We start from the raw sequence: 21,653 nt of genomic DNA, 5'->3' as shown, positions 1-21,653 counted from the left end.
GTCTTCTTTCTACTCCTCTGTACTGTTTCCTGCCTCCAGTCCACTCCCCCCACCCGCTTCAGTCCTCACTCTGCCCTGCTGCACCTCTCACCCCTAGGTCACCCAGCCTCCAGGCTGCACAGGTGTCAATTCCGACCTGCAGCAGGTGTGAAGATCCTGGAGCAGGGACCGGCCCTCTGGCTGTGCAGGCGGGGAGCCCATCACATTTGCATACTCACCCTCCACCCTTCATTTGCATGAGGTCTTCCCTCTCCGACCCCACCACCAGGCTGGCAGCCAGCTTCCCCGCGCTCTATAAAAACAGGTATGAGTCCCCCCCCACCACCACACACACAGAGACTTCCAAACAGAGCTATGCGAAACTGGGGCAGAGCCAGCAAAGTACCTGGCCATTGCCACTGAGGAAAAATTCCGCTAGCTAATCCAGAGCCCTGGGGGAGGGGGGGACGATAGTCCCCTCTGGCCTCAGACTGAGCTCTGGTCAGGCTTCATCTGCTTTGTAAGCCCGGTCACCCCAGCTCTCTGGGTGCAGAACTCCACCTGCTTTCAGGATGACTCTGTGGAATGGAGTGTTGCCTTTTTACCCCCAGCCCAGGCATGCTGCTGGCTTCAGCATTCAACTGCTCATAGTCATTGTGGTGTTCTTAGCCTTGGCGGGCAGCTTCCTGCTCATCTTGCCTGGGATCCGTGGTCACTCGGTAAGGAGGTGCTAAAGAGTGGGGGTGAAGGGGAGGGGGTGTTAGGAGAGGGTGGGGAGAATCTTGGGGAGTCTGTCTGAAACCCAGAATAACCAAGATTATGCAAGGATAACTACAGCTAATACACATAGGGTCAGAAGAAACAAAACCAGCCCCAGAAATATAGAATCAAGAACAATCCTTCCCCACCCCCCACCTTTTTTTTTTTTTAATAAACCAAGAGCAGGGAGATTTCCTGGTCCATGGTTTCCTGGAAAGGAACCCCAGCTGTGGCAGAGCGTGGCCATCCAGTCCAATAATCAGTCCAGTAATTTCCCCCTATGGTGACTGAACTATCCTGTCCTTCAGGTGATGACCTTCCTGCCAAGAGGACAGACCCCCAATGGCTCAGACTGATGTGTTTCTCCTTTGGTCTTGGGCTGAAGTGTTTGGTTGTGTGTGTGTGGGGGGGGCCAACCTTAAGGACTAAGAGGATCCCACACTGGATTTTAAGTTGTAGCAGACTGGAGTCCTTTCCTCAGATTCTCCCTTCCTCCAGAGCCTAGGTTGTGATTGTGCTTTTTCTTTCCTTTTTTCCCCCCTTCCAAATATAAGATGACCCCAATCTTAATATCTATCCATCTCCTTACCCCCCCCAACCAGGGAACTAGTGCACTTAGTAATACCTATATTTCCATTTCATTTATTTTGGCCTCCCTCTTTCAGGGGAAGTGATCCTTGCTTTCTTTCCCAGTACTTCTGAACTCACTGAGCCTCACCAAGCAATGGTTGGGAAGAAGTGAATTGGGGACCGGTGCCAGATAACAGGGGGCGGAGGGGGGCATTTAAAAGTGCCCAGAGAGTAGTAGGAAATTGGACACCAAAGTAGGTGGAAGCCCAAGAGCAAAACACAACGACCCCCATCCCCCCCCCAAAAACAATCCTCAAAATGCCAGTGCCTCAGGAAAAGCATGTGTTGACAGCAGCCTTAAAAAGTCAGGAGTGTGAGGCTGAAGTGGCCTGAGGGGGAAGGGAGAGGCTTGCGCCTTACCCACCAGACCTGACTTGAGTGTCTGTTCTGCAGCGCTGGTTCTGGTTGGTGAGAGTTCTTCTCAGTCTGTTCATAGGTGCAGAAATTGTGGGTGAGTGTGCGGTCCAGCCCACGGGGAGAGAAACTGGGGTGAGGACTGACGTGGGCAGAGGGCACCTGGGGAAATGGGAACTGGGTTTGGTTTCCTGCTTCCTCTTCCTATTTCCCAACCTTTTCTTTTCTTTTTTTTAATTTTTGGTCTTGTATTTTATCTGATTCTGGAGGTGTTGGGATTTGAACCCAAGCTTGTACTTGCTAAGCAGTGGAGTACCACGGAACCACATACCTCCGGCCTGTTTCTGACACCAGTTATTTTTGACATAGGGTCTTGCTTCTTCTTGCCAAGGAGTGCATCTGAACCACCATCCGCCTATTTTAGGCCTATTTTAGCGGGCAGGCTGACCACTCCCAAAATTCTTTTGGTTGAGATGGACTCTCCAGGAGTCCTCCTCACAGCTGGCCTCCAGGTGTTCTCTGGTCTCCTAAGTTGTAGCTGTGAGTGCCAGTGTGAGGCAGAAGCATCTGGGTTGTTTTCATTGGTTTCTTTAAGACCTGGCCTCAGTATGCAGCGACCCCAGCCTCCGGCCTCCACAACTAGAAAGCTGGGATGCCAAATGTGTATGCATGTCCCCTCTTGCAATACTTACTCTTCTGTTCTTACCATGCACTGGAGCCTGGAAACTCCCCTCTCCCCAGCGCTCTTCTCTTTCACTACTCTCCTAAATCCCACCTCCCTGACCCACCCCCCTCCAAAATGTGCATTCCCACCCAGCTGTGCACTTCAGTGGAGACTGGTTCGAGGGCAGCGTGTGGACCAACATGTCCTACAAAGCGTTCAGTGTGGACCGCGTTCAAGCCCACGTCGGTCTGCACGTTGGACTGGTGGGGATTAACATAACCCTCAGAGGTGAGGCTTCCAGAGCCAGGGGCTGAGAGATGCTAATGGTGAGGGAGGGAGGGAGGGCAGGAGGGAGAGGGGTAGCTGCCTCCTTCCCCTCCCTCAGAGGAAAAAAAAAACAATCCTCCACCAACAAGCCTTTGGTGTTTGTAGATGTGTGATTTCTCCCAGCTGTCAGCCAAGCCATCTCCACTCCCCTTTCATTCCCTATGGGAAATGAATCTGGTTTCCGGGTCCTTGACCTGGTCGAGTCCCCTCCGTTTGACCCCGGCCACTCCCCGCAGGAACCCCAGTGCGGCAGCTGAACGAGACCATCGACTACAACGAGCGCTTCACGTGGCGCCTGGATGAAGACTACAGGAAGGAGTACGTGAATGCCCTGAAAAGGGGGCTGCCCGATCCCGTGCTATACCTGGCGGAGAAATTCACCCCGAGCAGCCCTTGCGGGCTGTACTCCCAGTATCACCTGGCGGGACATTACGCGGCGGCCACGCTGTGGTGAGCGCGCGGGGGGGGGGGGGGCGAGGTGGGGTGCGGGGCGGGGGGGGGCGAGCTGCTGTCCCACCCCGGACTGAAAACCTAGAGGGTCTTGAAGTCCCACAACCAACGGATCACGGTGGGGATCAACCGTGGGAATCCTCAAGGGCTCCCCTGAGTCTCCAGCCACCTCCAGCATCCCAGGCCAGAGAGGAGGGAGGAGGATGGCGGTGATGGGGGGGGTCCTGCTCACGGTCCACCCCCCCCTCGCCGTCCGGTCCCCTCCAGGGTGGCCTTCTGCTTCTGGATCGTCGCCAACGTGCTGCTGTCCATGCCCGCCCCGCTCTACGGCGGCCTGGCCCTGCTGACCACCGGCGCCTTCGCGCTCTTCGGCGTCTTCGCCTTCGCCTCGGTGTCCGCCGCGCCGCTCTGCCCGTTCCGCCTGGGCTCCGCGGCGCTCACGCCGGCCTTCGGCGCCTCCTTTTGGATCACGCTGGCCACGGGTGAGAACCAAAGGGCACTCCAGGGCGCCCGGGGCTGGGGAGGCGTGGGGACGATGAGGAACGGGAGTGTGCGCGCTTTCCCGCTCACGAGATGGGCGCGCACGCCAACACTGGCATGGTGGTATTATTATTATTATTATTATTATTATTATTATTATTATTTTCTGAAAACCGTGAGGAGGATCCCTCCAGTTTAGAGTCCAGGGGAGCAAGTGATCGGTGTGTGTGTGTGTGTGTGTGTGTGTGTGTGTGTGTGTGTGTGTGTGTACGCGCGCGCTTGCGCGCATTTGGAGAGGGCATTCCAGGGACAGGCTTTTTAAAAAAAACAAACCATCAATGTGGATGGAGTGTGGGACAGGCCTCCGGTGGCCAGCCTGGAGTCTCCCCGGCAGTGTCCCCGTTGGCCCTGTGCCCCCCCTAACCCTCCTTTCTGTCCCCTCCCGCGGATGCAGGCATCCTGAGCCTCCTCCTGGGAGGGGCGGTGGTGATGCTGCACTACACCCGACCCCGTGCTCTGCGCATCTTTCTGGATCAAAGCGGCCAGGGCTACAGGAACCAGGAGCTAGGAGAGCCGAGTTTCATCCTCAGCACCCCGCCGCTCAAGCAGCCGCTGGGGGCCCCAGGCTTAAAGATCACCACGGCCTTGTAAAGGAAATCTCAGTTCTGGACTCCTAGTCAATACCTGGCAGGTCTGGACCAGTGCCCGGCAGAGGCCAGCGGGGGGAGAACACTGCGCCGTCCCCCTCCCCACCGGGGTGGGTTGTAAATAAACTTTTGTGTTTGTTTTGTTTTAAATTAAAACTTCCTTCGTGTGTGTGTGTGTGTGAGAGAGAGAGAGAGAGAGAGAGAGAGAGGGAGGGAGGGAGGGAGGGAGGGAGGGAGGGAGGGAGGGAGAGAGAGAGAGAGAGAGAGAGAGAGAGAGAGAGAGAGAGAGAGAGAGAGAGAGAGAGAGAGAAACTGGCTTGAAAAAAGCCTTGGCTTTTTTTTTTCTTCTCCTCGAGGTCCACCACTTGAGCCATAAGCACTGGTGCACTGGTGCCCAGGCTTTCGAAATTTTTTTCTTTCTCCTATCAATTTCTTTGGGCTCTTTGGAACACACAGTCTCAAGTGGCTTGTCCCCGTGCTGGAAATAAGTTTTATTGTGCAGTCTGCAGTACTGCAAATCCCATTATCTTCGGAGAAATGGGAAAAAGAAAAAGAAAAACAACAACAAAACCAAAAAAAAACAAAACAAAACAACAACAACAACAAAAAAAAACCAGATCAAAACAAACGAGAAGCCAGAAAGGCTCTGGGAGAGGAGTGCCCTCTAGTGAGGTCAGCGGGGCATCAACTTGGCCCCAGCTCCCTGGGCTGCCTGGCTTTGTTAGGTAGGGTTTAGTGAGGAGGCAGTGACCTTCCCAGTCTTTCTCCCGGCCAACCTGAATGGACTGGGAAATGAACAAGGTTTGAAGATGATTTACCAACTCTTCCTGGAATTCTTTTTTTTTGGGGGGGGGGCAGAGTCTTAATGCCAAGGTAAATGTTAGCAGTCAGATATAAAGATATAAATCTTAGACTTTTTTTAAGAAAAAAAAAAGATCCTTGGCAAATTTTACAATCTCATTTGACATATTTGGGGAATTGAGGCACAAAGAGAATGTGGAACAGCTGGGCAATGTTAGAACTGGAATGAGATGTTTGATGTCCTCTTTCAGGGGAGACCAAGGGGTTACTTAAAAGAAAAAGTGATCCAGAAAAAAAAAGAAAGAAAACAAAAGGATCTGAGGGTCAAGAAAAACCAGAAAACCATCACATTGGAACCTCTCTGCCCCCCCACACATTCCTTATTGTGAGAAACTTGGGTTTCACTGAATGACACTTCCAAGAGACAAAGCATCCAGGAAATGCGGGTTGCTGTACAAAAATAAGAGCCGCTCTTGCTTGATTTTACCATGGCAACAGGGCGTATGGGCAGACTCCACAACTCCTCAGGACCTTAGGGCTTTTGTTTTAGGTAGAGTAGATCCTCCTTTTCTGCTCCCGTGTACTTATAAATTGGAGCTGTGGGTCTAATACAACCCCCCCCCAAAACACCCCACTGATTGTTCTGGGGAGGCATGGGGGTTCCAGTGAAGACTAGAAATCCAGCTGGATGTCAGAAGAGGAATATTATAGGGCACAATCAGAATCCTGTGGGTGTTCCTCCTGATAGCAGGCCTCAGAGGAAGTCTCTGACAGGGGAATGTCCTGGGGCTCGGGACTGTCAGAAATGGGCTTGTAGCGGGGACTCAGGAGTCCTCCTTCCTCGGGACTCCACTCCAGCACAGGGTCCTCTGCACTCTGGTTGAAGAAAGCCTTCAGCCTCTGGGGCTGCATCTTATGAGCCACTGCCATGATCAGACTCAGCAGCATACACAGCAATCCTGAGGATGAGGGCAAAGGAGTGTTCTGCCTTAGCTCTAGTAATTCTCTCCTGAGGAGATGGCATGGGAACCTCAGGACAACTGTAAGACAGACCTGGGCCCGATTTCAGGATAATGAGGAAGAGGGAAAAGGATGGGGAGAAAGAAGGAGAAGAAAGAGAGTTTGCCTTTGAAAGCAGAGGAGAAAAGAGGTGAAGAGGGTCATGAGGGGGCGGTGGGAGTGAAATAGGAGGAGAATAAATCTGAAGGATAAGATGATTGAGGGATTTGTGAAGCAGAATATTATCATTTCTAGCCATAGAGACACAGAAAAGTGTAGAAAGTGAGAGGAGACATGAACTGGAAGCTTTAGGGAGGTAAAGGAGGAGAAAGAGGACCTGAAAGACACATTGCGGGAAGATGCAGGGAGGTGAGCCTATGAGGAAGAAGAGGAAATGGCCTTAGGAAGAGAAAACCAGGAGATGAGGGCTATCAGAGGGATGGGCTTTTAAGAAGACAGAGATATCTCAGCTCCTAGAAGCAGACCCTCAACCCCACCAACACAATGGTCCCTGGGCCTTCCTTCTCCACCCTGGGCCCCAAGTACCTGTCATTAGGGGCAGGTCTCACCTGTGGCCAATGTGGTCCAGAAGGCAGGTCCGTGGTGAATTTGCAGCACAGCAGTGCCCAGGCGGAGGGGGCAGGGGGGAGTGAGTGACGTGGTTGTGGAAAAGAAGAGCAGGGCCAACAGCTGGAAGACGCCAGTGGCGAGCAGCAGGTGGCCACCATAGATCAGCACAGGCATGGACAGCATCACATTGGTCAGCAGCCAGCAGAGGAAGGATACCCTGGAAAGCCAGGACCCATGAGAGCAGGCCTGGGCACCTGTACTTGCTGGTAGACTGAAGGGACTTAAGGAGGAGGGATTCCTGCCTGTGGACTTCCCAAGCAAGCACCATGGTGACTGAGAAACCAGCCCATCCCATTCGGAATGTCCGCACACATGAGGAGAAATGGAAGAAATGGGGTTCCTGAGTCTCATCCCCCTTTCCCATGCTCACCACAGCATGGCTGAGGCATAGTGTCCTGCCAGGCGGTACTGGTTGTGCAGGCCGCAGGGGCTCCGAGGGGTGAACTTCTCAGCCAGATAGAGCACGGGATCTGGGAGTCCTTTCTCCAGGGCCTTTGCATATGCCTCAGTGTAGGCGCCCCCTAGGGGCCAGGTGAATTCCTCATTGTAATTGATGGTCTCATTTTGCTGCTGCACTGGAGTTCCTAGGGAACAGGAGAGTTGGATCAGGCTGGGACGGCCCGGGTAGAAGTTCATCCCCACTGGGCAGAAATCCAGGGGTTAATCTCACAACAGAGTGATCACAGCTTTGCATCTACATTTCCCACCATCACACACACACACACACACACACACACACACACACACACACACAGGGAAGTACCCTCCCTCACCTGTGAGTGTGATGTTGACTCCTCTGAGCCCGACCTGCAGCCCCACATTGGCGCTGATTCTCTCGGGACTGAAGGCTTTGTAGGTTGTATTGGCGTTGACCTGGCCCACAGACCACTCAGAACTGAAATTCACAGCTGGGGGCGGGGGGGGGGGGGGGGGGGGGGAGTTGGCTATATGGGAACTCACAGAGGTGTATGTACGTTCATCATTGCAGACCCATAGACTAGCCCAGGGTTTGGCTCGTAGGAAGTCAAACTACCATTGTTGAGGAAGGATGCACGGGTATCCAAGATCCTGCCCACACGTGTCATCCTAGCTACTCAGGAGGCTGAGATCTGAGGATCACAGTTCAAAGCCAGCCCAGGAACTAAAGTCCGTGAGACTCTTATTTCCAATTAACCACTAGAAAACCACTAGAAGTGGCGCTGTGGCTCAAGGGGTAGGGCGGTAGCCTTGAGCTGAAAACCTCAGGGACAGCATCCAGGTGCAGAGTTCAAGCCCCACGACTGACAGCCCTTCCTCCACTCAGGAGTATTCACTCTGGTGCAGAGGAGCAGGGGTGGGGAGGGTGAAGAGCATTCACATAAATCCTTCTGGACAAACACAGACAGCGTCAACATACGCACTATCTCTTCCTCTTGTCTAATCACCCAAGCCAAGCTAGCAGCCAGCCCTCCCTCAAATAAGAATGTTTGGAGGTGTGAGGGGAAGCAACCCCAGAAGGATTCCCTGCCAAGATGGGGAAATGAGGGTGAAGGGATAAGGCCTCCCTTAAGAGCTATGAAGCTGGATCACCAGCAGAAATGGAAAAAAAAAACAAAAACAAAAACCCACTTCTGGAAAAACCTCAGGAGAGGCAACCAGGCTGTGGAAGGAAGGACAAAACACAGGGATGGCTGCCCAAGTCATCGTCATCCATGCATGCTTGGCACTCACCCAGGATCACAGCACCAATGAAGAAGCTAATCACCACCCGCAGCAGCCAGAACAGCCTCTGAGTCACAGGGAGGGCGGGTTCAGTAAGCAGATCCCGTCTTCCAAGCCCACCCTGCCTCTTCCCACATTTGGGGAGGGGCACAGATTCCATTTGCTCCATCGAGATTTGACCCCACGATGGTCTGTCTATCGCACTCTGATCTATCGGATTCTGGATTCTGATGGTCTATCAAATTCTCTATTGGATTTCTGAATGGAATAGTGGGGTGGTGGGGTGGGGCTGGAGGGGGGCTGTCTCTGCTAAGGGTGGTGGTGACTTTTTCTCACCCCTCTCTGAATCTGGTTGTAGACCGAATCTGTACCCCATACTCTGAGGCTGAGGTGGATCTGGGGCTTGGGTTTCCAGGGTTGGGTTTGTTTCTTACCGTCTTGCCCCGAATGCCGGGCAGGATAATGATAAAGATGACCAAGGCTGTCAGAAAGACGGTGATGATGACAGCCAAAGTGGTGTTCATTGGGAAGACTGGCTTGGGGCCAGCATAGAATGGGAATTTGTGTCCCAAAGCAGCCATTTTCGTGGGGTGATTCTGTAACAATAGACATTTAGACTGGTACAGGGTTTGAACTGGCAAAACGAATGTCTACTTAACAAAGTGATTGTGAGGATGAATTGAGTTTGCATATGGAAAATGTGAAGAATATTACGAATAAGCTATCAGCTGGGAAGAAAAAGCTTTTTAGTTACTCCATTATATATAACATTTGCTAGTCCTGGGACTTGAACTCAGGGCCTGAGCATTGTTCCTGGGCCTCTTTGTGCTCAAGGCTAATGCTCTACCACTTGAGCTACTTTCACCTTTTCTTTTTTTTTTTTTTGGTAGTTCTTTAGAGATGCCTTAAGAGGACTTCTCTGCCCAGGCCGGCTTTGAACTGCAATCCTCAGATCTCAGCCTCCTGAGTCGCTAGGCCAGGTGCCCAGCTTGCTCCATTATCTTTATCTTCTCTTCCAGCCAGGGTTGGATAGACTCCTGAGAGGCATCAGTTCAGGTCTGGGTGCAGTTCTTCTCTTGGACTAACGCGGTAGCATGGGGCAGGTAAAGCTCTCCCTGATCTTCAACTGGATATAATAATCTTCAGGTCCCTTCTAGTTGCTTTTGTTTGTTTTGTTTGTGGGGCTTGAACTCAGGACCTGGCTGCCCATAGTTCTCAAACTCACGAGGACCTATACTACTCCATGTATGTTTTCACTTGGCTGTTCCTTCAGTACCTCCGATTTCACAGCCCCCCCCAAATTCACTGCCTCAGTTTTTATTCCAACCTTATTGTCTCTTTGGCCGTATTTCCACTGCTCATTATCTCAAATAAGACAGAACCCAAACCATCATCCATGCATTTCCTTCCTATTCTCTCAGCCCTAATTCATCCTCATCTTCTCTTGCTCAGAGAGCAGAATGATTTTTTTTCCTGAAAATCAAATATCACTTCTTTTCTCTAGGTAAAACCTAGCCTCACTGTCACACATAAATTATGATCTGGGGTCCTCCCCCACTGCTCCATCTCTACCCTTGGCCAAATCTAATCTACAGCTACTCTCCTCTCCATGCATCTGACATGTTCCAAGCCTTCCTGCCTCTATGTGCTAGCATTTCCTTTACCTGAAATTCTCTGTCCCTCTTGGTAAATAACTTCTCACTCTTCAAGTGTCAGCTTGTTTCACCTCCCCTGAAGTTTCCTCTGAGGCCACGGGACTGATACAGATGTTCCCTATTCTTTAGCATTCTAATTGCATTTGGTGTGTATCTCCATGTTCACAATAATTACATGGTCCTCTAATCATTTGTACGTTGTCTCCTTATTAGACTCTAATCTTCATGTAGGCAAGGACCTAATCTTCTCATCTCTGTATCCCCTACACAGATTGGATACTAATCAAGTTCCAGATCAAATGACTGAATACAAATGAGTTCTTTCCACACATTGTTTCTGATTTCTCACACAAGAGGGAGCTATGCTCCACCACTGTCCACACTACATGCAACACAATAATTGAGAATCACCGATATAAGGAAGGCAAGAAGGGATTTCACTAACCATCTCAGTGTTCAATGATTTCAAAATATTTTCAGAAATTATCTTCCAATAGTTAGAACCTCCAAAACCAGCAAAGACCTAAACATGAATACCTCGGTTTAAATGCATGTGAAACATACCTTTCAACCCTAGCTGAAGATGTATAAGGATTTGTTAACTAAATTATTTTGTAAAATATGTGATAGTGGCCTGTATTTTAAGGCTAAATTTTTTGTTTCAGAGGTTTTGGTTTTGGTTTTGTTCTTTTTTGGTCATGGGACTTGAACTCTGGATCTGGACACTGTCCTTGGACACTTTTTGCTCAAGGCTAGCACTCTGCCACGTGAGCCACAGCACCACTTCCAGATATTTCTATGTATATGGTACAAAGACTCATGCATGCTAGATGAGCATGCTACCACTAAGCCATGTTCCTGGCTCCAGCCATTATATATTTTATAAAAAGCCAGAGAAGAAAGGCTTATAAAATGTAGAATATCTTGGTTAATAAGTTAGGAAGAGAAAGCAAAGTTGTTAATAAGTAGACCTATATATCATGTGCTGGAATTTCAAAAGCAAATATTTGTAATATAAGCAATTTACAAAAATGTAATGTATTTTGCTTCAGATCATATATTAGTATTATTCCTGCATTTATTTTAATGAGTGGTTATAAATTTTTTACAAGAATAGCTCATCTCTCTCAACATGCTTCAAAGAAACACTAACAAAAGGCTTTCTGTCTTAAGTACAGAAGGACAATGTTAAGTTACTTCCAATTTTCCAAAATATTTATTAAAAGTGACTAAAGCAAAAGAGGCAATTGGTGAGCCTAGAGTGGTAATACATGCCTATAATCCCAGCATTTGAGAGGTTGAGAGGAGGATTGCAAGGTCAAGAGCAGCCTGGAATACATAATGAGAACGTATTTAAAAAAAAAAACACAGCAAAAAGCCTTTGGTGAATAAAATTTGCCTTTCTTAGTCTCTTCTGATTCAGATTTATAACTTTCTCTTCCTTCATCTACATGGCCTAAAATTAACTTTCATGAGCCTGATCTCAAGTTAGTTTTCATTGCTAAGCTAACATGAAGAAGTAGAAATTCTGCTCTCGTTTTGATTAGCCAGGTAGGGTGGCTCAAGCCTGTAATCCTAGCTACACTGTGGTCATGATTCAAGGCCAGCCCTGAACTGAGACTCTATTTCAACCAATGGCAGGGTGTGGTACCACACATGCATCTGTTATGCCTAGTGACATGGGAAAGCGAAGCTAGGAGAATCATAGCCCTGGACAGTCTGGGGATAAAGTGAGCCACAGTGTGGAAAAGAACCAATGCCAAAAAAAAAAGGTCTGGAGGTAGAGCTTCTATTCAATCCTTAGTACTATCTTTCTCCCTGGTTAGCAAGAAAAGCCTGACAATGGAGTTGGTTCTCATATGATCCCCCCCCCATTAAAAATCTCATCTCAAGATTAACTTGGGCTTGGCCCTGATGGCTCACACCTGCAATCCTAGCCACTCAGGAGGCTGAGATCTAAGAATTGAGGTTCAAAGGCAGCCTGGGCAGGAAAATCCAAGAGACTCTTATCTCCAATTAACCACCAGAAAACCAGAAGTCGCTCAAAGAGCTAGCCTTGAGTAAAAGAGCTCAGGGACAGAGCCCAGGCCCCTATTTGCCCCCGGCTCACTGTGGCTGGTATCCACACACAATGTATACTGACCTGAATAAGCAGGCAGGAGATACAGTCAAAGAAGATATGGTCTTGGGAAAAATTCAGCCTGGTAAAGCTTCAGTCCTCATCATTCAAATCACATGCTTTGTAAGTGCTCTGCATCTCTATTAATTCCCTACGAAGTGGGAGAAGGTATTACCCTTAAAACTGTTAAAGGCTCTGACCGCCATTGGAATGTCATGGTTCATTTCTCTCGCTTGGGTTGACTTCAAAATTTGTGTCTCTGGCTAGCTGTCAGGAACTCCTGCCTTTGTCTTTCCTCTGGAAGAAGAGGTGTGTGTGTGTGTGTGTGTGTGTGTGTGTGTGTGTGTGTGTGTGTGTGTGTGTGTGTGCTGCTGTTGTCGCACTAAAAGCAGATTTAGGTGGAGAATTAGAACAAGATCTAAAAAATGGGCTGGGACAGGGCTCCCCAGTGAGGGATGATGAGGTAAGCAGTCAGGGGTGGGGTGATTATGCAAGTGAACCTATCCAGACTCTAGTCAAAAGAGAATAAGGATTCTGCCTCTGTGAGGAGGAGTGTGACTTTTAGAAACCGTAGGAGGGTTCTCTTGCCTTAATTTCTTACCAAACTTTCCCCTGGGAGAGGCCCCGGACTTTGGTCTGGCAAAAGTCAAGAAATGACGCCCCCTAAAAATGAACTATGTTATTTGTGGGCAGGGAGGGGAGGGGAAAGCGGAGGGAAAGCGAAATAAGAGGCGATGCTGTCCACAAGAAATGTACTGGTTACCTGGCTTATGAAATGGTGAATTAACCCTTCCCTACAGCACCTTACTGATACCAATAAAACCTCATTTTGTAATGATGCCCCCTAGAGACCCGTATGTGAGCAGGAACACTTCAAGACCTTTGAACCCACTCTGGTAAGTGCAAAACCCCAATAGTCACATTCTGCCCCCCACCCCCGCCCCCCAAAGCTGGATCCCCGTTCCCCTACCTTCTCTTCCAAAGAGCTGGCGGGCTCTGTTCTGCGGGCTTCCAAGACTGGGGGAGTCAGTCCCTGTTTTTATTTTTATTTTTTGGGGGGTGAGGGGGGGCGGGGATGAGACTCCTTTCCAACCTCTACTCCTGTCTTCACGCAGGGCCAAGATATGACTGGACAAACCGGGTTTGGGGTGCTCCCCCGCCCTGCCACTTCAAGCCATTCCCAACCTCCTCAGACCGCGCCCCAGGGAGGGATGGGTGTCCTAGGACAGGCTACCCTGGATCTGCTCGCCCCCACCCCTGCCACCACCACCGCCCCTCTCCGAACCCCCCCCCTCTCTCCCTCCCCCCGATTCCCCATCCACGCGTAAAGCACTCGGGGGTCTCATGTGGCCGTGGGTGGTGAGGACACCCCGCTCTTTCCCACACCCCGCCCCCCGAAATCCCACCGGGAACAGCCCCCCACCCCCAAGTCTTAGAAAGTTTTGGGATGCCTCGCTTTGACAGCGGGGCTGATCCGTGGGCAGATGCCGGGTGATCTCCCCTCTGGGTTCAGAGACCTGACCAGGATGGAGAGGATCTGGGGACACCCTCTCCTCTCCCCGCCCCCCGGCCCCCCCCCGCCCGGCACCCTCTTTTGTCTCTCACCCTCTCCTCTACCCCAACCAACTCAAGAGAGACAGGCAAGCCCCGCTCCCGGCCACCCTAGCTGAGCCCTGAGCCGGACCCGAGGGACAGGCTGCGGCCCGAGTCCTGCCAGCCCTCCTGGCCGGTCTCACCTTGCTTGCGTGCGCCCCGGTGGCGGCTTCCGAGCACCCCGGCGGGTCCCCGCGCGCCCGCCCGCCCCTCCGCGCCCCTCGGCGCGCCCCGCCCCGTCCCGCCCAGGCTCGGTGCCGGGACGCGCCGGGCCCGCTTCACCCCCAGCCCCGCCCGCCCCGGCTCGCAGTGTGGAGGCAGCCGGACCCCAGACCGGAGCCAATCTCGCTGGCCCAGGCTGGGGTGGGGGGACCACGCGGCCAAGGTCAGAGCCTGGGGGGCTTCTCCAGGCGGGTGGGTGTGGGTGCCTCCCAGGACCGAGCGCCCAGGGCAGGGCCGGAGGACCGGCGAGCTGGGCCTTTTTTTTTCTTTTCTTTTCAAGGAAGGGGAATTCTTCCCACCTACTCCACACACCTGATCTCTTTTCCTGAGGCCGAAAAGGGGCCAGGTAAGAGATTCTCCTCTTCCTCCTCAAGGTTTGGGGAGAGCTGGGGTCTCCCAGATCTGGGAATGTTGGATGACCTAGTTTGCTTGGGCCAAGGATCTCCTGACACCAGCACAATCTTGCCAAGGCAAAAACTTTGGACTCATAGGGGCCATACTTTACCCCCTTGGCCCTCTTAGGGAGCCAGGTTAGAGTTTCTATGGTCTTAACTCATCTTTCCCCCATCTCAGGAGCCACCCGGGGTCACCATTCCGTCACTTTAGGCTGGGGGGGAAAAAAAAAGTGGCCTTGTGGGATCAAGCAGGCCTGTGCTTGCTTTCAAGGTACCGCTGCTTGCTGGGGTTTTATTGCCCTGTGCCAGGCCTTCTGCCTTACTTTCAAGGTTGTGTGGAAGTGACTGCATCCATGTGGCTTCGTGAATCCTTCTTCACCCACAAGGAGTGGTTGTGAGGCACGCTTGTACGCGTGGTGCACCCAGCCTGGCCTGAAAGCCCAGAGCTTGGCAGCAGGACCCCTCAAGTAGGTGGGGGATGGTACATTTGTGTTTGGAGCTTTGGAATCCTGAAGACATGTTGAGAGGGGGAGGGGAGGGGGAGGACCAGGTGGATTAGGGAGGGTCACTATGGCCACTTCAGCCTTTCAGCTTCAGAGCCCAGCTCTCTTCACACATTATCCAAGGACTCTGTAGGATGGAGCAGCTGTAATACTGAATTTGGGATTATGACGAGGCCTAACCGTTTGTTGGTTGGTTGGTTGGTTTTCTATTTGTTTTGTAGAGTATTAAGGAATGAGGATGAGGTCATTTCTAGGAGCTCTGCAACTTGGCTAGAGCACCCCCATTTCCTACCCCATCCCCAAGTGGCCTTTAGAAGGACTTCAAGAGTACCAGCTTGGGTCCTCTTCTGCTTCTGTTTCCTTCTTGTCTCTGTGTGGTATGTTGGCCTGTGGGTGGGTGTGAGGAGAGAAGGAAGCACTGCACCCCTCCTGAGTTTACCCAGAAGAGCCAAGCTCTGGCTTACTCTTTTCATCACACTTGGATCAAACCTGTCACTTCTCTTGCTCTAAATTCAACCTCATTCTCACAACTGATTGCTGGCTGCCATGCTGGGAAGGATACAGGCATATTTACTACTCTACCTGGAAAAAGGAAAATAAGGATCCAACCAGATAGTGAAGGGGAAGCTAAGATCTGTGTAGGCAAGGTTTTTGGTTATGATAATTTCCCCTCAATCTCCAGTACCCTTGACAGCTTCTGTATGTTCTAGGCCCATTGAGTATTTGTTGAATGAAGATAAGAATCTCAGGAAAGAGTGAATCTCCTGTTTTGTGCTATCCATTCTGGCCTGGCTTTGATTCTTAATATCTGCTGAGATGGATGCTCCTGAATTGCTGGAGCTCATCATCTTTGTTTTCTCCTTTCCTAGGATCTCCACTTTGAGTTGTCTAACATCTGAGCTCTTCTTATCATTCTCATCATGAGCTCGCTGGCTTTGGCATGGATGTTACTGGTTGGACCATGGACCCCTTTGGGTGAGTATGCACTGGAAGAGGAACCCAGCTAGGGTCAGAGGGCCCAGAATTTTCTTGATTCTTCCAGTGACAGCAAGTGTGTCATGTTCAGCTCTGTATCTTTAGTGCCTGGCTGACACAATCTCATGCATATGGTAGATAATCATTTCTAGTTGTTGAATAAATAAGTAGATATTTGAATGATAATTATTTCCAAATACATTTAGTGTTTCATCCCTTCTAGTTTGGGGAGGCCTTTTTTTTTTTGTGGGTCATGGGTCTTGAACTGGGTTTGGGTGCTGTCCCTGAACTCTTCAGCTCAAGGCTACCACTTTACCCCTGGGCCTGGGCATTGTCCCCGAGCTCTTCACCTCAAGGCTACTGTCCTGCCCTTAAGCCAAGCCTCACTTCCTATTTTCTAGAGGTTAATTAGAGATAAGAGTTTCAGGTCCTTTTGTGCCGGGACTTGCTTTGAACCTTGATCCTCAGATCTCAGCCTCCTGAGTAGCTAGGATTACAGGCATGAGCCATTGTGCCCGGCTCCCTTTTTCTTTTTCTTTTTCTTCTTCCTCCTCCTCCTCCTCGTCCTCTTTTTCTTCCCCATAAAACAAGTACTTTTGACTTGATACAGGAAAAGACTGATAAGAGACTGGAGAACTTGGGGGTGAGATTGGGTCCAAAGGTGAAGAAGAGTCACTCACCAATTTTTTAAAAAATATGATAGGAACAAAAAAACAGTATTATCCACAAGAGTTTCAGCTTTGGACAGTCTGTTTTTCTATCTTTTTTTTTTCTTTTTCTTCCCTCCCTCCCCCCATCCCTCCCTACCTACCTGCCTTTCTTCCTTCTTTCCTTCCTTACTTTGTGCTGGTACTGGAGTTAAACTCAGGGCCAGGGCTTTCTCCCTTTCCCTTAATTTGTTCACTCAAGACTGGTGTTCTACCATTTGACCCACACCTGCATTTCCTCTTTTTTTCAAATTAATTGGAGATAAGAGCCTTACAGACGTTTCTGCCCAAGCTAGGCTAGAACGAGGATCCTTAAATCTCAGCCTTCTGAGTATTCTGGATTATAGTTGTGAGCCACTGGTGCCGGGCTCTGTCAATCTCTTATTTAAAAAATCTAAGGCTGCTCTCTTAGGCGGGAAGTGGGTTTAGGATGCCAAAAGTTAGACTACAAAGAGCAAACCTCTGATCATTAGTGATAGATGATGTAAAAACAAGAGAAAAGGAAAACCCATGGAATGATCTGTCCTGGCTTGAGGATGGTAGCTCAGCCCTTCAGTTATTTCTTGTCAGAGCTGCTCACATCCGCCCTTTTCTTTGGCTTTGGCATTTCCTTTTCTCCTCAGCTTTTTTTTTTTAAATTTTTTCTTGTAATTAATAGAAGGGTTACATTACATTCGCCAGATAGAAGGTGCATTACTTCACAAACATTGATACCCTTTCTCATGTTTTGGTCCGCATTTCCCTCCCCCGCCCACCCCTGCCTCCTCAGCTCTTGCTGAGGAGAATCCTTGTTGATACACTCTCTCCGTGTTCTCCCCCCTCAAGCTTCTCCCATGTTCTGTTACCAGTTCATCTTCTTTTAAAGATGGTGTCTATGGCTGTCCTAGTTCCTGCTCAAATTCTGTATAGATCCTTAGCCAGGTTCTTTGCTCAAACATCAGGACTGAGAGTTTAGCCTAATGGTAGAGTGCTTGCCAAGCATGCACAAAAACCTGGGTTCGATTCCTTAGTACCATATACATAAAAAAAAGCCAGAAGTGGTGCTGTGACTGAAGTGGTAGGGTTCTAGCCTTGAGAAAAAAACCTGGGAACAGTTCTCAGGCCCTGAGTTCAAGCCCAGGACTGGTGCAAAAAAAAAAAAAAATCAGTGCCTCAGTCATTTTCCCTCTCTAGCCCCGAGCTCATCATCTGATGTACTGACCAAAATGACCTCAATTCCACACCTGATTCTGGACCCTTCTTCTTGCTCTTCCCCCTCCTCAGTTTTTTCCTTCTAGACCCTGTCTTTGCAGGGTACAATAGCATCAGCCCGGGAATTATATAGGGGACAAGATGTTCCAGAGGGGAAAGGAGCGAAGTTATTCATATGGCCAGTACAGTCCCTGTCCCCACCCAAGCTGGGAAAAAGGCCAGAGGAGCCGCACCACACCTCTGCCCAGGGCTCTGCTCAACCACAGAGGGCAGGCCGCTCTTTACCTTGCCCTTGCCCATCGATGGGTCACCAGATGACTTGTCCCTCCCAAGTATGGGGAGTGGTTGGCCCTTCCTCTGTGTGATGTCAGAGAACTGGGAGAGATTTCTGTCCTGCTGGGTCCTCCAGAGATCTGACAGGTGTGTGGAACAGAGATTCCTGCACCTTCTTCTCCACTAAGTAAAAAAATACTCTTAACTCCAATGAACCTCCAGAAAACCAGAAGTGGTGCTGTGGTTTAAGTGGAGCACTAGCCTTGAGATAAAGAGCTCGGGGACAGTATCCAGGGTTCAAGCCCCACAACTGACCGAAAAAAAAAAAAGAAAGAAAAAAGAAAAGAAAAGAAAGAAGTAGTAAAGGAATCTGGTAAAAAGAAGTGTTATCTTGCTGAGTCATTTAGAGTGAGTAGGCTTGAGTTTGGACAATATTTTACCCTGGTTTCTCCCTCTGTACCATATCTCCCAATCCCCTCACACCACCTCTACATGAGCTGGGGGTCCCGCTTCTGCTACTCCAAGTGCCAGACTCACAGACCTGCTTCCTGTAGCCTGCCTGGCCTCTCACACTGACTTGTCTAGCTGCCCTTCCTCCTTATTTTCACACAGAAGCTCGGAACCCCATTTCATGGGAGGTGCAGAGATTTGATGGGTGGTACAACAACCTCATGGAACACAGATGGGGCAGCAAAGGTAGGTGAGAGCCAAGCGTGCACAGAGTCCTGCAGCTGGGGTGGCATCTATTGGTGGAAACATCCACAAAGATCGTCACTGTCTAAGTAAAACCATTTTCAGATCTCAGGTATGGAAAGAAGAAGCTTGGGCGAGAAGAGGCCTAAAATGCTTCCTGACAGTCCATCCTTATTCTTCACCACTCCTACTTCAGGCTCTCGGCTTCAGCGCCTGGTCCCAGCTAGCTACGCAGATGGTGTATACCAGCCTTTGGGAGAACCCTACCTGCCTAATCCCCGGAACCTAAGCAACACTGCCATGAGGGGCCCTGCAGGACAGGCTTCTCTGCGGAACCGCACAGTGCTAGGCGTCTTCTTCGGTGAGGACCCCCAGCCTCTGAGAGTTGGGGAGGGGATTGGGGTGAGCTGGTCATGTCTATATATGATCAGGGACGGGGGAGGGCGGATGTGGAGAGAAGTGAGAAATGGAGGAGGACTCATGCTGAAGTCTGGTGGACAGAGCCATAAATGTGTTCCGTGTAGAAAGAGGAGGGGTATATGGTAGGGGGGAGGAGCATCTCCATATTTGGCTGTTGGGGATGGGGGTAGAGGCAGGATGTGAAAAGAATCTGGTAGGTGTTTTCCCTCGTTGCTTCTGGGACAGGCTCAGGGAAGGGCACTGATTGTGGCAGAGAGCTGAGAGGAGGTCACAGAGAGAGTGCCTAACCTCACGATTGGTGGCAAGTCCAGCAACAATGCCTGGCTTCGCCTAGCCAGCCATGCATACTCCTGTGCCTTGATTTTGGCTTTGGCTGGCAGTGGAGCAAGCCAGGGAGGCTCCCAGCTGCGTGTTGGCACGGGTCTTAACAGCTCGCTTGCCTAGGCACACTCACTGAGCGCCTCCCAGTTACCAAGGAGAATGCCAAACTGACAGTGACTACATCTGAGATCAGGTATTAGGCACAGGCAGGCCAGGAGAGACAAAGAATGGGGAGGGAATACAAGAGGTCAAGGCTTGGACTTGCCCATGATGGGAGGAAGATGGCTCTAGAAGCTTCGCAGGGGGAGAGGGAAGGGCTAGGAGCCTGCGGCAGGGCCCAGCCGGCTGTCAGCAGCCACCCCCCCCCCACACACACACACCTTCTGGCCTTGTGGGAAGGCTACCATGTGCTGTCATACCTAGTGAGCTCAAAGGAGGAGAGACACAAAAAAGATGCCCCCCCCCACTGAGGGGTGGGGAGCAGGGACGTTGGGGTTCCATGGCCAATGGTCAAGGAGACCAGGCGAAATTCCCAAGCAGCCTGTCTTGTCTGTTTCATCTGGGAAGGATTGGGGGTGTCTGTGCACCCCTAATCTCGGGTGCAAACCCAGACGGCTCCCTGAACCGCCATTCCAGCATTTAGGCGCAGAGGGAGGGAGTGGGGTTGCGGTGGGGAGGGCGCTGGGTGTTCATTCGTGCTGCCAGGCTGCTATCCTCGGGGCCTCGCGTTCCTCCAACATGGCCTGTGGGGAGGCTGAGCCCGCCGGGGCGCGGTGCGGGCGCCAGGCCGAGCTGGGCGCGGGCAGCTGTGGGTCCTGGCGGCCACCCCGGCGGCGGCGGTGCGGGCGGGCGGCGCAGGGCCGGTCCCCCGCCATGGGCTGGACTCCCTGCTCCAGGCTACCACGTGCTGTCAGACCTGGTGAGCGTGGAGACCCCCGGCTGCCCCGCCGAGTTCCTCAACATCCACATCCCGCGCGGAGACCCCGTGTTCGACCCCCACCGGCGCGGGGACGTGGTGCTGCCCTTCCAGAGGAGCCGCTGGGACCCCGAGACCGGACAGAGCCCCAGTAACCCCCGGGACCTGGTGAGGCCGCGCTCGCCGCGGGCGGGCATGGCTGAGGACTTGGGGTCCCCCTGGCTTCCAGCCTAGCCCTGGGGCCCAGTCCTGCCCGCCCCGCCCTTCGCCGGTCTCCCCCCGCCCCTCACCCCCCCCTCCGCCCCGGCCCGCAGACCAACCAGGTGAGCGGCTGGCTGGACGGCAGCGCCATCTACGGCTCGTCGCACTCGTGGAGCGACGCCCTGAGGAGCTTCTCCGGGGGCCAGCTCGCCTCGGGGCCGGACCCCGACTTCCCGCGGGACTCGCAGGCCGACCTGCTCATGTGGATGGCGCCCGACCCCGCCACGGGCCAGGGCGGGCCCCGGGGGCTGTACGGTGAGAGCCGGGTGGCCGAGCCCGGGGTGCGGGCTGGAGGCGTCGGGGCGCGCGCGGGGTGGGGGTGGGGGGCGCTGAGGCCGTGCGGGTTGGGGGTCCCCGGGCTCAGCCGGGCTCAGCCCCCGAGGCCCCACTTGCTTGCAGCCTTCGGGGCCCCGCGAGGCAACAGGGAGCCCTTCGTGCAGGCGCTGGGCCTGCTGTGGTTCCGCTACCACAACGTGTGGGCGCGCAGGCTGGCGCGGGAGCGGCCGCACTGGGGGGACGAGGAGCTGTTCCAGCACGCGCGCAAGAGGGTCATCGCCGCCTACCAGGTGGGCCCCGCCCCGGCCCCACCCGGGGATCCCCCCAGCCAGGAGGGAGGCCCCTGGGCCTGGAGACGCCATGTGAGTCCCCCGTGTGCCCTGTCTCCGCAGAACATTGCTCTGTATGAGTGGCTGCCCAGCCTGCTGCACAAAACGCCCCCGCCCTATGCAGGTGAGGGGCGGATGGCGGGCTGGAGGGTGTCTTCCATGGAGCTATTTGGGCAGGGGGCGGGGAGAGGAGTGTGGATGTCGGGGGAGTCGTTAGAAGACTGAGGTGTGGTGTCGGGTCTCCCCTCCTCACCGCAGGCTACCGTCCATTTCTGGACCCCAGCATCTCCCCGGAGTTCGTGGCAGCGTCAGAGCAGTTCCTCTCCACCATGGTGCCCCCCGCCGTGTACATGAGGTGAGGGAGGGGGCCTGTGCTTTCCTCT

The 21,653-nt window shown here is 52.1% G+C and overlaps 3 protein-coding genes across 6 annotated transcripts in view; 2 read left to right on the top strand and 1 right to left on the bottom strand.

The window, feature by feature from the left end:
• The first annotated feature begins 551 nt into the window (after positions 1-551).
• Duoxa2 (dual oxidase maturation factor 2) lies at positions 552-4,294 on the top strand. The gene is made up of 6 exons (XM_090357789.1): positions 552-698; positions 1,762-1,819; positions 2,540-2,674; positions 2,950-3,163; positions 3,431-3,645; positions 4,098-4,294. The coding sequence occupies exons 1-6, from the start codon at positions 552-554 to the stop codon at positions 4,292-4,294; spliced, it is 966 nt and encodes a 321-aa protein (XP_090213915.1).
• Positions 4,295-4,893: 599 nt separating this feature from the next.
• Duoxa1 (dual oxidase maturation factor 1) lies at positions 4,894-13,998 on the bottom strand. 4 transcript variants are annotated; one of them, XM_090318433.1, is made up of 9 exons: positions 13,932-13,979; positions 13,166-13,228; positions 12,220-12,346; positions 8,856-9,017; positions 8,431-8,488; positions 7,494-7,628; positions 7,091-7,304; positions 6,660-6,877; positions 4,894-6,050 (listed from the first exon to the last, which is right to left on the bottom strand). In XM_090318433.1, the coding sequence occupies exons 4-9, from the start codon at positions 9,000-9,002 to the stop codon at positions 5,797-5,799; spliced, it is 1,026 nt and encodes a 341-aa protein (XP_090174559.1). In that variant the 5' UTR covers positions 9,003-9,017; positions 12,220-12,346; positions 13,166-13,228; positions 13,932-13,979; the 3' UTR covers positions 4,894-5,796. The 4 variants fall into 4 exon arrangements, with proteins under 4 accessions (XP_090174559.1, XP_090174561.1, XP_090174560.1 ...); XM_090318435.1 differs by lacking the exon at positions 13,166-13,228 and having other exon boundaries at positions 13,932-13,998; XM_090318434.1 differs by lacking the exon at positions 13,932-13,979 and having other exon boundaries at positions 13,166-13,439.
• Positions 13,999-14,084: 86 nt separating this feature from the next.
• Positions 14,085-21,653, top strand: part of Duox1 (dual oxidase 1) — a 34,153-nt gene continuing 26,584 nt past the window's right edge. The window contains exons 1-10 of the mRNA XM_090318438.1: positions 14,085-14,173; positions 14,291-14,356; positions 15,778-15,883; positions 18,667-18,750; positions 18,944-19,108; positions 20,385-20,572; positions 20,719-20,920; positions 21,065-21,231; positions 21,334-21,394; positions 21,529-21,625. Of these exons, the coding sequence (XP_090174564.1) occupies positions 15,829-15,883; positions 18,667-18,750; positions 18,944-19,108; positions 20,385-20,572; positions 20,719-20,920; positions 21,065-21,231; positions 21,334-21,394; positions 21,529-21,625 (1,019 nt within the window). The 5' untranslated portion in view covers positions 14,085-14,173; positions 14,291-14,356; positions 15,778-15,828. The remainder of the gene's footprint in view (positions 14,174-14,290; positions 14,357-15,777; positions 15,884-18,666; positions 18,751-18,943; positions 19,109-20,384; positions 20,573-20,718; positions 20,921-21,064; positions 21,232-21,333; positions 21,395-21,528; positions 21,626-21,653) is intronic.

Source organism: Megascapheus bottae, chromosome 25 (assembly GCF_031878675.1).
Source record: "Megascapheus bottae isolate mThoBot1 chromosome 25, mThoBot2.hap1, whole genome shotgun sequence".
Taxonomy (NCBI): domain Eukaryota; kingdom Metazoa; phylum Chordata; class Mammalia; order Rodentia; family Geomyidae; genus Megascapheus; species Megascapheus bottae.
The sequence above is the reverse complement of the archived record's forward strand: the minus strand, read 5'-3'. Positions and strand labels throughout refer to the sequence as shown.